General features: G+C 38.4%; 1 protein-coding gene and 1 pseudogene across 11 annotated transcripts in view; one reads left to right on the top strand and one right to left on the bottom strand.

The window, feature by feature from the left end:
- Positions 1-14929, top strand: part of LOC148775481 (ankyrin repeat domain-containing protein 26-like) — a 221217-nt pseudogene that overhangs the window by 168258 nt on the left and 38030 nt on the right.
- Positions 1-14929, bottom strand: part of LOC129556178 (ankyrin repeat domain-containing protein 26-like) — a 90039-nt gene that overhangs the window by 65823 nt on the left and 9287 nt on the right. For 9 of the 11 annotated variants that reach the window (XM_088844236.1, XM_088844232.1, XM_088844234.1 and 6 more), the window contains exons 5-10: positions 14594-14731; positions 13279-13346; positions 11588-11621; positions 10404-10473; positions 7673-7733; positions 7384-7580 (exon numbers count right to left, since the gene is read on the bottom strand). In XM_088844236.1, coding sequence (XP_088700362.1) covers positions 7384-7580; positions 7673-7733; positions 10404-10473; positions 11588-11621; positions 13279-13346; positions 14594-14731 — 568 coding nt within the window. Of the gene's footprint in view, positions 1-7383; positions 7581-7672; positions 7734-10403; positions 10474-11587; positions 11622-12165; positions 12244-13278; positions 13347-14593; positions 14732-14929 lie in introns of those variants that run through there. The other 2 variants (XM_088844235.1, XM_088844242.1) reach the window with 2 other exon arrangements.

Raw genomic sequence — 14929 nt, 5'->3', positions numbered from 1 at the left:
AACACCACAGTTGAAAAGCATCAATTCTTTGGTGCTCAGCTGTCTTTATAGTCCAACTCTCATATCCATACATGACTACTGGAAAAATCATAGCTTTGACTAGATGGACTTTCGTTGGCCAAGTAATGTCTCTGCTTTTTAATATGCTGTCTAGATTAGTCATAACTTTTCTTCCAAGGAGCAAGTGTCTTTTAATTTCATGGCTGCAGTCACCGTCTGCAGTGATTTTGGAGCCCAAGAAAATATAGTTTGTCATTGTTTCCACTGTTTCCCCATCTATTTCCCATGAAGTGATGGGACCGGACGCCATGATCTTAGTTTTCTGGATGTTGAGTTTTAAGTCAACTTTTTCACTCTCCTCTTTCACTTTCATCAAGAGGATCTTCAGTTCCTCTTTGCCTTCTGCCATAACGGTGGTGGCATCTGCTTATCTGAAGTTATTCATATTTCTCCTGGCAATCTTGATTCCAGCTTGTGTTTCGTCCAGCCCAGAGTTTCTCATGATGTACTACTCTGCATATAAGTTAAATAAGCAGGGTGACAATAAACAGCCTTGATGTACCCCTTTCCCTATTTGGATATTTGGCCTTGGAGTACAGAATGAAGCAGGGCAAAGTCTCATAGAGTTTTGCCAAGAGATCACACTGGTCATAGCAAACACCTTCTTCCAAGAACATAGGAGAAGACTCTACACATGGACATCACCAGATGGTCAATACCGAAATCAGGTTGATTATATTCTTTGCAGCCAAAGATGGAGAAGTTCTATACAGTCAGCAAAAACAAGACCGGGAGCTGACTGTGGCACAGACCATGAACTCCTTAGAGCCAAATTCAGACTGAGATTGAAGGAAGTAGAAAATATGACAGTATTTTACAGGAGAGCATTAAAAATAGAATTAAAAAAAAAACCTATAAGCAATGCTCCAGAGTGGACAGTAAGCACACTAGACACTGTACATCACGCAAAGTGTCCATGAAACTGGAATTAAAAAGCTAATTTGGCTTTAAAAACAGCCAAATAAACTTGGTAACAGTCATTCTAAAACAAACTGCAGAGCCAAGAGGAATGAAAAGATTGACAAGTATATTTCAGAAAGGTTACTCTTGGCAGCAACGTAAAAAAGAACTTCAGGGTAGCAAAACTAGAAAGGAATATTTCAAGATTATAGGGGAGAGAGTGAGTTATGTTGATAAGATATGACAAGTGATAAGCAGGCAGAAAATACTGAACTTCCTGAGTGACTGGAGGTGGCATTTTCAAGGAAGTTTGGAATCCAGGATTTTTCCTGCTGTGGCATTTCAGTGATGCTGTCTACTAGGATGGGGAGGACAGATGAAGGGATAGCTTACAAAGAGTCAGGGATGAGGGAAGCGTCAGGGACAATGCCTTCAGTTTGGGGTGTAATAAATTATTTTGAGGCGTGCAAGGGACTCAGAAGAAAGGAGTTGGGTAAATACGTTTGAATTAGACACAGATAAACTTATTCAGGTAAAACATATACTGTAAAGATAATTATTTGTAAAAGATACTAACCTGGTATAATTAATGCAAACCTAGGCAGAATTCTGAACTTTTGAAAATAAAACAATACCAGGGGAAGAAAGCTGTGAGATTAAAACTGTCAATTATATATTTCAACATGTTTCAAGGATATAAAAATATACTTTTATAAATATATGCAAATACTCATTTCTGCCGTATTACCATAATAAGCATTTTTAAGTTTAATGAAAAGGTTTAATTGTAAAACACCAATTCAAGATGCTACAAGAAGACTCTGTTTTAAACTTGATCTTAAAAGACAAGTTTTAATTTGTAGAAGAGAAATGCTTATGTGAGGATGAAATTACGAGGCATTTTAAAGTACTACTATGACATAAGAAAGAAACAGAAAGCCTATTTGAAAAGATCTCATTCAAAACTGATGGAGAAATCAACAGCTTTACAGACAAAGCAAAAGCTAAGAGAACTGAGCACCACCAAACCAGCCTTTGTGGTTCAGCTGGTAAAGAATCTGCCTGCAATGCAGGAGACCTGGGTTCAATACTGCAGTGGGAAAGGCTACCCACTCCAGTATTTTGGCCTAGAGAATTCCATGGACAGTCCATGGGGTCACAAAGAGTCAGACACGACTGTGTGACTTTCACTTTCAAACCAGCCTCACAACAAACATTAAAAGGATTTACAGCCAGTAAACACAAGAGAAAGGAGAGACCTACAAAAGCAAACCCGAAACAATTCAGAAAATGTCAACAGGAACAGATAGATCGATTATTACTTTAATGTAAATGGATTCAATGCACCAACCAAAAGATACAGAATAACTGAACGAATACAAAAACAACAGCCAAATATATACTGCCCACAAGAGACCCGCTTCAGACCTAGAGACACATACAGACCGAAAGTAAATGGATGGAAAAAGATATTCCATTTGAATGGTAACCAAAAGAAAGCCAGTGTGGCCATCCTTATTTCACACAAAATAGACTTGAAAATAAAGAATATTATGAGAGACAAAGAAGGACATTACATAATGATCAAAGGATCAATCCAAGAAGAAGACATAACAATTGGAAATATTTATGTCCCCAACATAGAAGCACCTCAATACACAAGGCAAACACTAACAGGCATAAGAGGGGAATTCAATAGCAACACAGTCATAGTGGGGCACTTTAACACCTCCCTTACACCAATGGACAAGATCATCCAAACAGAGAATCAATCAGGAAACACAAAACGTCAATGAAACATTAGACCCAATGGACCTAACTGATATCTTCAGGACTTTCCATCCAAATGCAGAACAATACACTTTGTTCTCAACTGCACACGGAACATTTTCCAGGATAGACTGCATCTTAGGCCACAAATCAAGCCTCAGGAAATTTAAAAAACTGAAAATATATCACGTATCTTCTCTGGTCACAACACTATGAGACTAGAGATCAACTACAGGAGAAAAACGGCAAAAAACACAAACTCATGAAGATTAAACAATTCATTACTAAATAACGAAAAGGTTACTGAAGAAATAAGAAGGGAAATCAAAAGATTCCCAGAAACAAATGACAACAAAAACACGACCACCCAAAACCTATGGGAGTCAGTAAAAGCACTTCTAAGAGAGAAGCTGATAGCAGCACAATCCTACCTCAAGGACAAGAAAAGCATTGAACAGGCAACACTCTACATTTAAAGCAGCTGGAAAAAGAACCAAAAACCCCCCAAAGTCAGCCAAAGGAAAGAAATGATATAGATCAGAGCAGAAATAAATGAAAAAGAAAACGAAGGAAACCATAGCAAAGATTAATCAGACAAAATACTGGTTCTTTGAGAAGATAAGCAAAATGGACAAACCACTCGCCAGACTCATCAAGAACAGAAGGGAGAAAAATCAAATTGACAAGATTAGAGATGAAAAAGGAGAGGTTACAACAGACAACACAGAAATGAAGAGGATCATAAGAGAATGTTATGAGCAACAACATGCTAATAAGAGAGACAACTGAGAGGAAAGGGACAGATTCTTAGAAGAGTTCAAGCCCCCCCAAAACTGAATCAGGGAGAAATAAAAACTACAAACAAGCCAATTACAAACACTGAAATTGAAAGTGTTATCCAAAATCTCCCAAAAACAAAAGCCCAGGGCCAGATAGCTTCACGGGGGAATTTTATCAAACATTTAGAGAAGAGCTAATGCCTAGTTTTCTGAAACTCTTCCAAAACACCGCAGAGGAAGGAACACTTCCAAACTCATTCTATGAGGCCACAATCACCTTGATACCAAAACCAGGCAGAGACAACCCAAAAAAGAAAATTACAGGCCACTATCACTGACAAACACAGATGTAAAAATCCCCAACAAAATTCTAGCAAACACAATTCAACAACACATTCCATAGCTCATACACCATGATCAACTGGGGTTCATGCCAGGGATGCAAGGATTCTTCAATATACACAAACCAATTTCAATGTGATGCACCATCTTAACAAACTGAAAACTAAGAACCATATGATCATCTCAATAGAGGCAGAAAAAGCCTTTGACACAATTCAGCACCTGTTTATGACAAAAGCCCTCGAGGAAATGGACACAGGAGGAACCTACACCAACACAGTAAAGGCCATATAGGATAAACCCACGGCAAACACTATTCTCAATGAGGAAAAATGAAAAGCATTCCCTCCAAGATCAGGAACAAGACAAAAGTTGTCCATTCTCACCACGATTACTCAGCATGGTTTTGGAAGTCCTAGCTATGGCAATCAGAGAAGAAAAAGAAAGAAAAGGAATCCAGATCTGAAAAGAAGAAGTACAACTCTCACTTTTGCAAATGACATGGTACTACACATAGCAAACCCAAAAGAAACTATCTATTTTCTAGTAAAAGAAAATTACTAGAGCTAAACAATGAATTTAGCAAAGTTGTATGATACAAGGTCAATACACAGAGATCACTTGAATTCCTTTATACGAACAATGAAAACCCAGAAAGTGAAATTAATGAGCCAGTCCCATTCACCACTGCAACAAAAAGAATAAAATATCTAGTAATAAACCGACCTAAGGAGACAAAAGACCGGTCTACGGAAAATTCTAAGACACCGAGGAAAGAAAAGAAAGACAACATAAACAGGTGGAGAGAGATTCCATATTCCTGGGTAGGAAGAATGAATAGTGTGAAAATGACTATACTACCAAATGCAATCTACAGATTCAGTGTGATCACTTTCAAATTGCCAGTGGCATCTTTCACACAACTAGAACAATACATACAATGGAATATTACTCAGCCATAGAGAGAAACACATTTGAGTCAGTTCTAACGAGGCTGACAAACCTAGAGCCTATTCTCCGGAGTGAAGCAAGTCAGAAAGAGAAATACAAATATCATATACTATTTGCACAGATATGGAATCTACAAAAATTCTGAATCTACAAAGGTACTGATGAATTTATTTGCAGGGCAGCAATGGAGAAACAGACATGGAGAACAGACTTAGGGACATGGAGGGGGGAGGAGGGAGAGGGTGAGATGGATGGAAAGAGTAACATGGAAACTTACAATTCCATATGTAAAATAGACAGCCAAGGGGAATTTGCCATATGGCCCAGGGAACTCAGAAAGGGACTCTGTGACGATCTAGAAGGGTGGGATGGGGAGGCAGATGGGAGGAGGGTTTGGGAGGAAGAGGACATGGGTGTACCTATGGCTGATCCTTGTTGATGTCGGACAGAAAACAACAAAATTCTGTAAAGCGATTATCCTTCAATTAAAAAGTAAATACATTTTATGAAAACCCCATTTGAAAATTTCGTCGTTTTCTTATTTCCCTGTAAACAGCACACTAACGGCTCTGATTTTCTATCTATGCCTTCTGCAATGGCAGATAAAGACTGAAGCAACAATCTAGATGTAAGAAAATTAGTAAAACTATGATTATCCAAGTTGGAGATTTAAAAGTTTTCAAATACATCTATGATTATCAAGCAGGATAAAATATTCACATCAGGAAAGAACAAATGAGCTGAAAAAATCAAGTAACCACAATGACTGAGTTTTAGATATGGAAGAATTTGCATTTTAGTTTAACATGCATAACAAAGAACTGACATGCTAATTTAACACCTATAAATACTGAAGCTAATAAAGTTTCTTAAAACCGAAACCTAACTTAAAAATAACTTCTTAACTTAAAAAATTACTTCTTAAAAATAAACTTCTTAAAATTTTATTCTTTAATAAAATTCTTAAAATGGAATATACATATTACTAGAGATATTTTAAAAAGTAAAACATTGTCTTTCTGAGATAATTTTATAAACTCTGTTGGTAATTCTTCTTTCCTTATGATTTTATAACAAGTAGTCTACATAAGAAAAAAATCATGAATTGTGATTTCATTCATTTAATGTGTGTCATTGCCCATCACTTGCAGATATTAGGAAAAGATAAATCAGAATCTCTCTGGGAGGGGGCGGGGGGACGTTCTACATTTTTTTCTTTAAGACTGCTGCAGCTTAAAATTTTCTCATGTCATGAAGAGAGTTTAAGAATCTCATGGATATAATTATAAATTAAAATTTCAGTGAAAGACAAGATAAAATGCTATTTATTTCCTCTTTATTTTCAAAAAGATCCAAAACCTCCACCAAGATTATACCAAACAGTAAGATAAATTAGTTGAGTACATTAACTATGTATCAAACAGTAAGTTAGTAACCACAAGAAACAGAAGGGCCACAAATTCTTAATTCATAATATATCTGCTGCTACTGCTGCTAAGTCACTTCAGTCGTGTCCGACTCTGTGCGACCTCATAGACGGCAGCCCACCAGGCTCTGCCATCCCTGGGATTCTCCAGTCAAGAGTACTGGAGTGGGTTGCCATTTCCTTCTCCAATGCATCAAAGTGAAAAGTGAAAGTGAAGTCGCTCAGTCAAGTCCGACTCTTCGCAACCCCATGGACTGCAGCCCACCAGGCTCCTCGGTCCATGGGATTCTCCAGGCAAGAGTACTGGAGTGGGTTGCCATTGCCTTCTCCACATAATATATCTGCTTAGGCCTAAAACAGAGCTCATCTAGAACTGCGTATGAATTAAAGTTTTGCTAGATTAAATAGAAGACATCGCTTCATTAATTTCAAAGTGAGAATTTTTTTAAAAAAAGAACTCACTTCAAATTGAAATGAACTTCCAGAGGGAACCATATTCAATACAGATACATACATATACAAGCGTAACCAAGTCACATTGCTATACACCTGAAACTAACACAGTATTGTAAATGACCACACTTCAGTGAAAGAAAAAAACAAAAACCACCACCAACCTCAAAGACAACCACCAAAAAAGCTAAGGAGCAAATGTTCTTTCAGTTCTTCACAAAAATCAGCTATATGTCATTCAGAAGAGTATAAGTATTGAGTTTTCACAACCTCACTTTCTCCTAAGTGGAATTGGAAATAATTCATCTCATATTTATAATCTAGAGAACCTCATCCGACTTACCACCACTATTTCTGTTGTGTTTGTAAAATGATCTGTTTCATCTTGACCTTCATTCCACCTCCTATTCATCTTATCTTTCTTAAATGAATTCTTCCCCTTCATCGCCCTCCCCATCTTCATACTCATCTAGCTGTTTTTCCTAATTGCTTTGTAATTTTTTTCTTTCATAATGGCATACTTAGTATGCCAACATTTATAAATCTGAATCATGCAGATATATTGCTCTTATCACATCATTTTGTATCGTGACTTTGAAGTCTTCCATTTCCGCGGTGGGATCCTTTTTCTCATCATAAGGATCAAGGGAACGGTGTGTGAGAAACTACAGGGGAGACAGAGTTAAAAACAAAACAACTAACCTTTGCTAGACCAAGGCCTGCGGGAGTCCTGACTGGTTCTGGAAGAGGCTCAGGCCTTGGGAAGGCAGGATGGGAGAAGCCCTGGACCCCAGGTGATGTTTTGGGAAAGGTTTCAACCACGTCTCCAATTTCAAGATCAGAATTCTTGTCCTCAGAGAAGGTGGTACTCCCTGGCCTCACAATGCCACATTCTGCTTCTAATACAGTGAAAACAGGGGAGAGTACATGAGAACCTGGGTCATTTCAAATCAGGGGAGAACACCAGGAGGGCAGTCTTCAAACAACTTACTGTTTCTCTTGGATTGCTGAAAAGCCTCCGTTAGCCTTGCTGAGTTTCGTTTCGGGACATGCTGGAGAAGAAAATAAGAGCCTGAAGAATGACAAGTATCAACTCGAATAAAAGAATTATAACCTCCCCCATTCCTCTCTGATCGAACACAAAGAGCACAGGCTCTGCAGTCATTCAGATGTGGATTCAAACCCCAGTTCTGCCACTGACTGACCTTCTCACGGGGTAAGCGTTGTGACAGATGACATCAGAAGCTCCGGATGTTCCTGCCCTTACCCCTAACTGACTGCTGGACAAATACTATGACACCCACTAGATTATTTGCTCTGCCAAAATGTTCTAGAAAAAACATTTATTCCTGGGAGTAGTTTAGAGTACTATTGAAAAACTAAGGCATTTAAATTCATTGCTATATTTTGAAATTTGCTTGCATGATTTCTATATGCATGAATTATCACTTGGGAAGGCAAATATCAAAGTTTAGATTTCAGTAGAACCTTATTTAGATAGGTTACAAGTGCAAACAGGATACGCTGCTTCTATTCTGTTTGTTAAACAACTAAAGACAAATGATTGTTTCCATTCGGCTCCTTCGAAGAAAAAGGGAAAAAAAACAAGAGTAAACCTGTAGGGATCATGAATGAAAGCCACAAACACACTAAACAGAACGCCGTAATCAAACATGTTCACAATGGACGCAGAGAGAGATGCACGGAAAGAACAGACCCTGAAGAAAAGTATTCTGCAAGGAAAAATGAGGTTAACAGTTAAAAAAAAAAGGTGGAGGAGGAAAAAGAAACAGAGAGACATTCCTAGTCAAGTACAAACTTAAGGGAAAAAAAATAAGTATAATAAGGTTTGTGGAAAAACACATACATTTTAAATTCATATACAACAGATCAGTAATATGTCAGTATTCCGAAGGATATACTATGAACAAAGCCTCTGTTTTATATGCTTTTATTAATATATAAATTATGCATCTATATGGCTCTTCAAGTTTTATGAAAATATCAACATACATTTATATAAAACATATATTTAAGACATAGGCTTTTGTTCATAATATAGCCCTAGTATACCGATCGGTATCACTCTAAAACTTTTTGTTTATAAACACTACCGCATTAGAGTTGAATTTTGCCACTATAAACAATGTCATTCGATTAGCCCCACATGGTCATCAGTCAGTACCCGAATGTTGTAAAGTATTACTTGAGAGAGAGAAAAATTGATTAACAAATATTCCTAACTATTCACTGGGAAAAGAACTGGTCATCAAAATTCTGAGGAGGACATATGGCTTGAAAAGAAACATTTAATGGAACACAAGATGGGGCTAAAAAGGTCAAAAATTTTAACCTAAAATTCTCATCTCACAATTGGTGGACACTGAAAAAAATACTGCAACCCTTTACTTTTCACGTATTTCTTCTTTATTTCCTTCTTATGCAGGACCGCCTCCCTCAACATAACTCAACTGAACGATGTTACCTGTAACATTATCTAGGATACCGTGTGTCTCTTCATTTATTCACATTCAAAAGCTATTAACATGGTTCTTAGACTCGAGACCTATGCTACACGCTCCAGGAGATGCACAATTGTTTCCTGAAGTCCACTAGCTTACACTGATACAGGGCTGTAAGGTGAATACTTAAATCACAGTAATACAAAATGTCTGAAATCTGAAGTTTCAGAATGTGACACAAGGACTTGGAGTAGGTTTTTTTAAAACTACAATAGAAAAAAAAAAATCTCAAGTTGTAAGTTTTATCTTATGGTTACTAAAAGTCTCTGCTTTTATGACGTGAAAGTCACTCAGTCGTGTCCGACTATTTGCAATGCCATGGACTATACGGTCCATGTCATTCTCCTGGCCAGAATACTGCAGTGGGTAGCTGTTTCCTTCTCCAGGGGATCTTCCCAACCCAGGGATTGAACCCGGGTCTCCCGCATTGTAGGCAGATTCTTTACTGTCTGAGCCACAAGAGAAGCTGCTTCTATAGCTGGTGATTATTTTAGGCAAACACGTATTCTTCAATGAGATGAAGAGTCGTGAATATACTCTTAATGGAATGCTTGAGAAAACACAGTGGAATCCCTTTATAATATGGATTTTGCAGAAACAGAATTTAAATTTCTAAATCTCCATAATTTCAACTTTTATTTTAGTCTTAATGTAGAGCCAAGACAGAAACAGAGAAAGAAAAAAAAAAAAAAAGGCCCTCCTAACAACTCTAAGAAACCAAAATAAAGTCCAGGGATGGCGGGTAGAAGGGGGAAACTAGATGATATATGCTATATAGTTTTGGAACTGAAAGGCTCCAGGAAGATTCCATGATTATTAAAATAAGTAATTATATCCACTAAAGATATCATTATGAGTACTGCAAAAGTCATGTCCTTATGGTTTAAAATTTACAGGAAGACTCTTTATCCTTGACCAAAATTCCTATTTCCTTTACTGTGGGAAAACCTTACCCAATACTATTTTCCTGTCACTCTATATTTTCCAGCCCATTGTTTTCTTCACCCCACCTTCAGTATTTACCAAAGTTAAAAATTAAAAAAGTCAACTCGTCATATGTTTATAAAATAGTTTGCTCTGAAGGACTTTCTATTACAAACATAAAACAGGAAGACGGACACCACTGCTGAATTTAAGAGTAAATACTATATGAAACTAAATTCAGAGCACGAAAACTAACTTCACAAGAGTGCACTTTACCTTGGTTTCAAAATCTAAGACTTTATCATCTGATGTAAGCCATGAATCAACACCAGGTTTGTTGGAAAACCTTTAGAGCAAAAACATACAACAAAAATGAGTGAGTTCATTTCTTTAAACGAAAAAAATTTTAAAAAAAAGCAAGATTGGCTATCTATGTAGTAAACAATGTTTCTCAATTAAAATTTGGCCTGTTTTAAAACATTTTTTTTAAACGATATTTTGATGTGGACCATTTTTAAAGTCTTTATTGAATTTCTTGCCATGTTGCTTCTGTTTTATGTTTTGGCTTTTTGACCCCAAGGCATGTGGGATCTCAGCTCCACCGACCAGAGATTGAACCCACACCACCTGCATTGGAAGGAGAAGTCTTATTAACCATCTTAATCACTGCACCCCCAGAGAAGTCTCCAAAACAGATTTTAGTTACCTATTTCTGCTTCCATCTCTCCCAGCCTAGGACATATCTAGATAAGACTCATTCTTAGTTTCCATAACAAAGACTGACAGCCAATATATTGGCAGAGCCTGAAAATAGTATGTTTTCACCAAGTCCTAACAGCTGAATTGAAAATCTAATTGATGGACTGACATAACTTTTGTTTGCCCAAAGTGGAATAAACCTGATGACTTAAAGCAGGAGGATATGCTGCTCCTTCTCCATTGTCTGTCCCTGGTTCAGAGACTATTCTGCGTCCATCAAGAATGGCAGTCTTGGTCCTTCAGCAGGGAAATCACTTATGGAGAAGGCCCCATTCCTCCCCTTTACTGTAGAGGGAGTACAGGAGTTCCCCGCAATGTCTGAAACTTAAAATGGACACAAGTCAAAGAACTAATTTATATGTTTCACTGATATGCTGCACGGGTACTTCTCAGTCTCTGCTGAGGGACACGAGCGTGGATGTTGCAGCCAGGCAGGCCAGCTGCCAAATCACAGGTCAACTCATTTTAACCATGGAATCATGGGTCAATTCATCAACCTCCCCGAACCACAGTTGCCTAATTAAGTAAAAGTAGGACACAGTTACTTTCCAAAGCTGCTCTGATGACTCTATGAGGTCATAAATGTTAAGCACATAATGCAGTCTCTAACCCAGGGTAGAACACTCAGCAAACATCAGCTTCTCTTCTCTGCGTGTTCTCTTAGTAACACATGCAATTTTTAAAAATCTGTCAAATCCTACCTGCTTAAAGAGTCTTCTTCAGAACGCTTATCCACTATTAAAGAAAAAAGTAAGACACATTTTAAATCAACAAAAGAAACATACAGACCATTAAAACCTCAAGACTGATGTTGTGTTTAAAAGTATTCCTTTAGGACCACGCCTGGAGCCCACACTAGAGGGAATCCTGATTGTACTACACTCATGGGCCATGAATGCCTAAGAACCATTCCTCTCCTTTACAGTCATCAAATGTAGAACCGAAAAACAGAGGACAGACCTGCTGTGGACAATGACCATAACCCTAACCAAACTCCAGGAGACGGACAGAAAATGACACGACACCATTAGAATCAGCACTGTCAGCTGACAAGGGCACACGTGAACAGCACAGTGTTTCTGGACTCCCATTCCCTGAGCAGAGAACAGAGCCTGCAGGTGTCTTGCTGGGACATGACACAAATTCTCTGGCTCCTCAGTTCGGGATGAAAACGCCCTATCACAAGGAAGCCTGGTCTACAGGCGCTGAACTTCAGAGCGTGGTAAAACACAGGAAACAAAGTCTTCCTGGCCCTCTTTCCGAATGTCATGCAGCTCACCCGGCTCTTCCGTCCATTCGATTCCCCAGGCAAGAATACTGGCGTGGGTTGCCGCTTCCTTCTCCAGGGGATCTTCCCGATCCAGGGATCAAACCAGTATCTCAGGCACTGGCAGGCGGATTCTTTGCTACTGAGCCCCCTGGGAAGCGCCCTTTGATTAGACAGAGGTCTACGAAGTTGAAAGGTGTTCTCAGACACCTCGTACAATGTGCTGGATGCCACATCGAGCGGACATAGTGGTGTTTTTGCTGATGTGAAGTGTTTGCACTCTTTTACTAGAATCTGCAGAGTCCCAAGTTGATCTATTTGAAAATCTATTATGATACTCTTTTAAATAACGGCAACAGAACATGTTGTTCTTACAAAACTATACTATCATGACAGCTATCCAACACACAGAAGAAAACATCTGGGTCTAATAAAGTCAACCTATTTCACTCTTTCTGGATCTGTGAGGAATAAAGTTGGTAACAGAGACCTTGTTGGAACAACAGGCAAAATAACCGGTGCTTCTCAACTAGGCATTGCTTTTCTGATCTGTAGTATTGGAAGGTATCTTTCGAAAGTAATCTCTTCCTGCTACGCTGCACACTGGCTCAGCATGGCAGTTCTTATTGTTTATCATTTCTTATCCTACCAGGAAGGGATTGTTGAGTGAGGTTCCCAGTTTAAACTATGGTAACTTTTTTAGTGAGACTAATCACTAAACAGTAACTAATAACTACTCATTCACTAAATGCAAACTATTTATAAAAATTAAAGTTCCACTTTTATAAGAAGTCCAATTTGCTAAAATATGATTATAGACGAACTATATATCATACTAACAACCACTTTTTCTCATTTACACCAAAATCTAACACAGGATTTTAGGGGCCGTGATTAAAAACATGGAATTCTTTCCAGACAATACTGTCTCTGATGTTAAATTACCTACAATTAACTTCTTTAACAATTCTGAATACTAGACTATTAAGAAATTAATTTAAAAATAAAACACACATGCAGTTTACACTAATTTTATCATAGTTCTTTCATTATTGAAACTTCCTCACTCCTACTTTATCTATGGTAGAATCATCAAGAGTAATTCATTATTATCAGATGACGTACCTGGGTTGCTCTTTTCGGGAGGAGTTTTAGGCCTCTTTTCTTTATATTCAGAGATGAGTTTGCAAATGCTATGTGTTAAAAATGTGATAAATAATATTTTAACACTAATATGAAAAACAACTACCAAATATATGTTAAATTCTTAGATTATTTCAGATAGACAATGTCAGCGATAATGTCAAAACTACAACTGTGCCCTACATTTCACGTTTCTAAGTTCTACAGCGTTTCACTCAGCATGGATTTAGAGGAGGAAGGAAAGGCAGAGGCAGCAGTCGTGCACTGAGGGCGAGACAGCTCAGTGGATTCACTGGCTTTGGCTTGGCGCACGAACACCCTTTCAGACTCGCAAAGCCCCGCTCTGCAACCAGCTGCTCTGTGTTCCTGGAGAAGCTGCTTCTCTCGAGTTCAGAGTCTTCCTCTGCACAACCGGGATCCTACTGCCTTATTTCACAAGGGGATTAAGAGGACTGAATGAGGCAATATATCCCCAAATGCTTGCAGAGACAGCCAAAGAATGGAATAATTTGTTCTTGAACTTTATTGCTGGAACTACTTTGAAATCCCAAACAAAACCAATGTCTGTTTTCTTCCATGTTTAGCATTCAAGGGTTGCAGGAAACTGTGACTAATTACGGTGATTAGTTGTTCTTTGTGGTTTGTTGTTTAGGGAATCTTAGCTCTTATATAATTGGTATCTAAATTTATTTATAAAATATGAACTCACTACATTAGAGAATATAATTATCCCCCCTTATTGCAGCTAATTACACCAAGCGCAGAAAACGAATCACAATCAAGACCTGGCCTGGACCACTACTCACCCTTCTCCACCTACTCAAACTCTCAACCAGCAGATCTTTCTGACAGTGATGCTTAATCTCCATGTGCATCTCCGATTCACGTGGAAGACATAACCCTACTCTTACAGTGGATGCTGGCAAGTCCTAGGCAGGGCTTACCTCTCTAAATTCCTCCCTGAACTAACTTACGTGAGATTTAAGGGTTTCTGGTGAATGGGGCAGACTCAGAAAACATTTACGGTTGAGGCAGATAAATCCTTTGGAAGATTTTCATTATTACAGGAAACAGATCCCATGAGGGGGCCAACTGTAACTATGGAATCTCAGGCAAGCTGACACCCACTACTCTGGGAAGGATGACGGGGAACCTATGACCTAAGGAAAGGTGCCCCCACAGGATAGAAGCTGCCTGCACCAAACAGACAACTCTCACTGGTCATGGAACAAGTCACAGTTAAAATTCTTTTTGGCTGCAGTTTAGTGAGAACTGGCATTTTAATGTGAACACTTACATTTTAAAACCACTAATAACAGCATATTCTTCTGCGGTCCGTCCAAAGACATCTTGAGAAAAGATGTCAGCACCTCGCTGAAGGAGAAGACTGACTACATCCATACATTCATAATTGACAGCAAGCATGAGGGCGGTTCTAAAACAACAGAGAGATGACGTCACCCTCAGGAAGTTAACTTCCAGAAACAGCTCGTTTGATACGCTTTACCAAGTCAACATCTTGCCCTTCCATGAAGAGCGGACCATTTACATGTTCAAGTGTACATCCTTGTAAATTACTTCCAAGGCTAAAATGAAGGGATGGAAAAGAAGCCTCCTGTCCCACTGGGATGGC

Source organism: Moschus berezovskii, chromosome 15, assembly GCF_049115385.1.
Source record: "Moschus berezovskii isolate FMDL1 chromosome 15, NW_MosBer_1.0, whole genome shotgun sequence".
NCBI classification, from domain to species: Eukaryota; Metazoa; Chordata; class Mammalia; order Artiodactyla; family Moschidae; genus Moschus; species Moschus berezovskii.
This window is presented reverse-complemented; position numbering and strand designations above follow the sequence as displayed.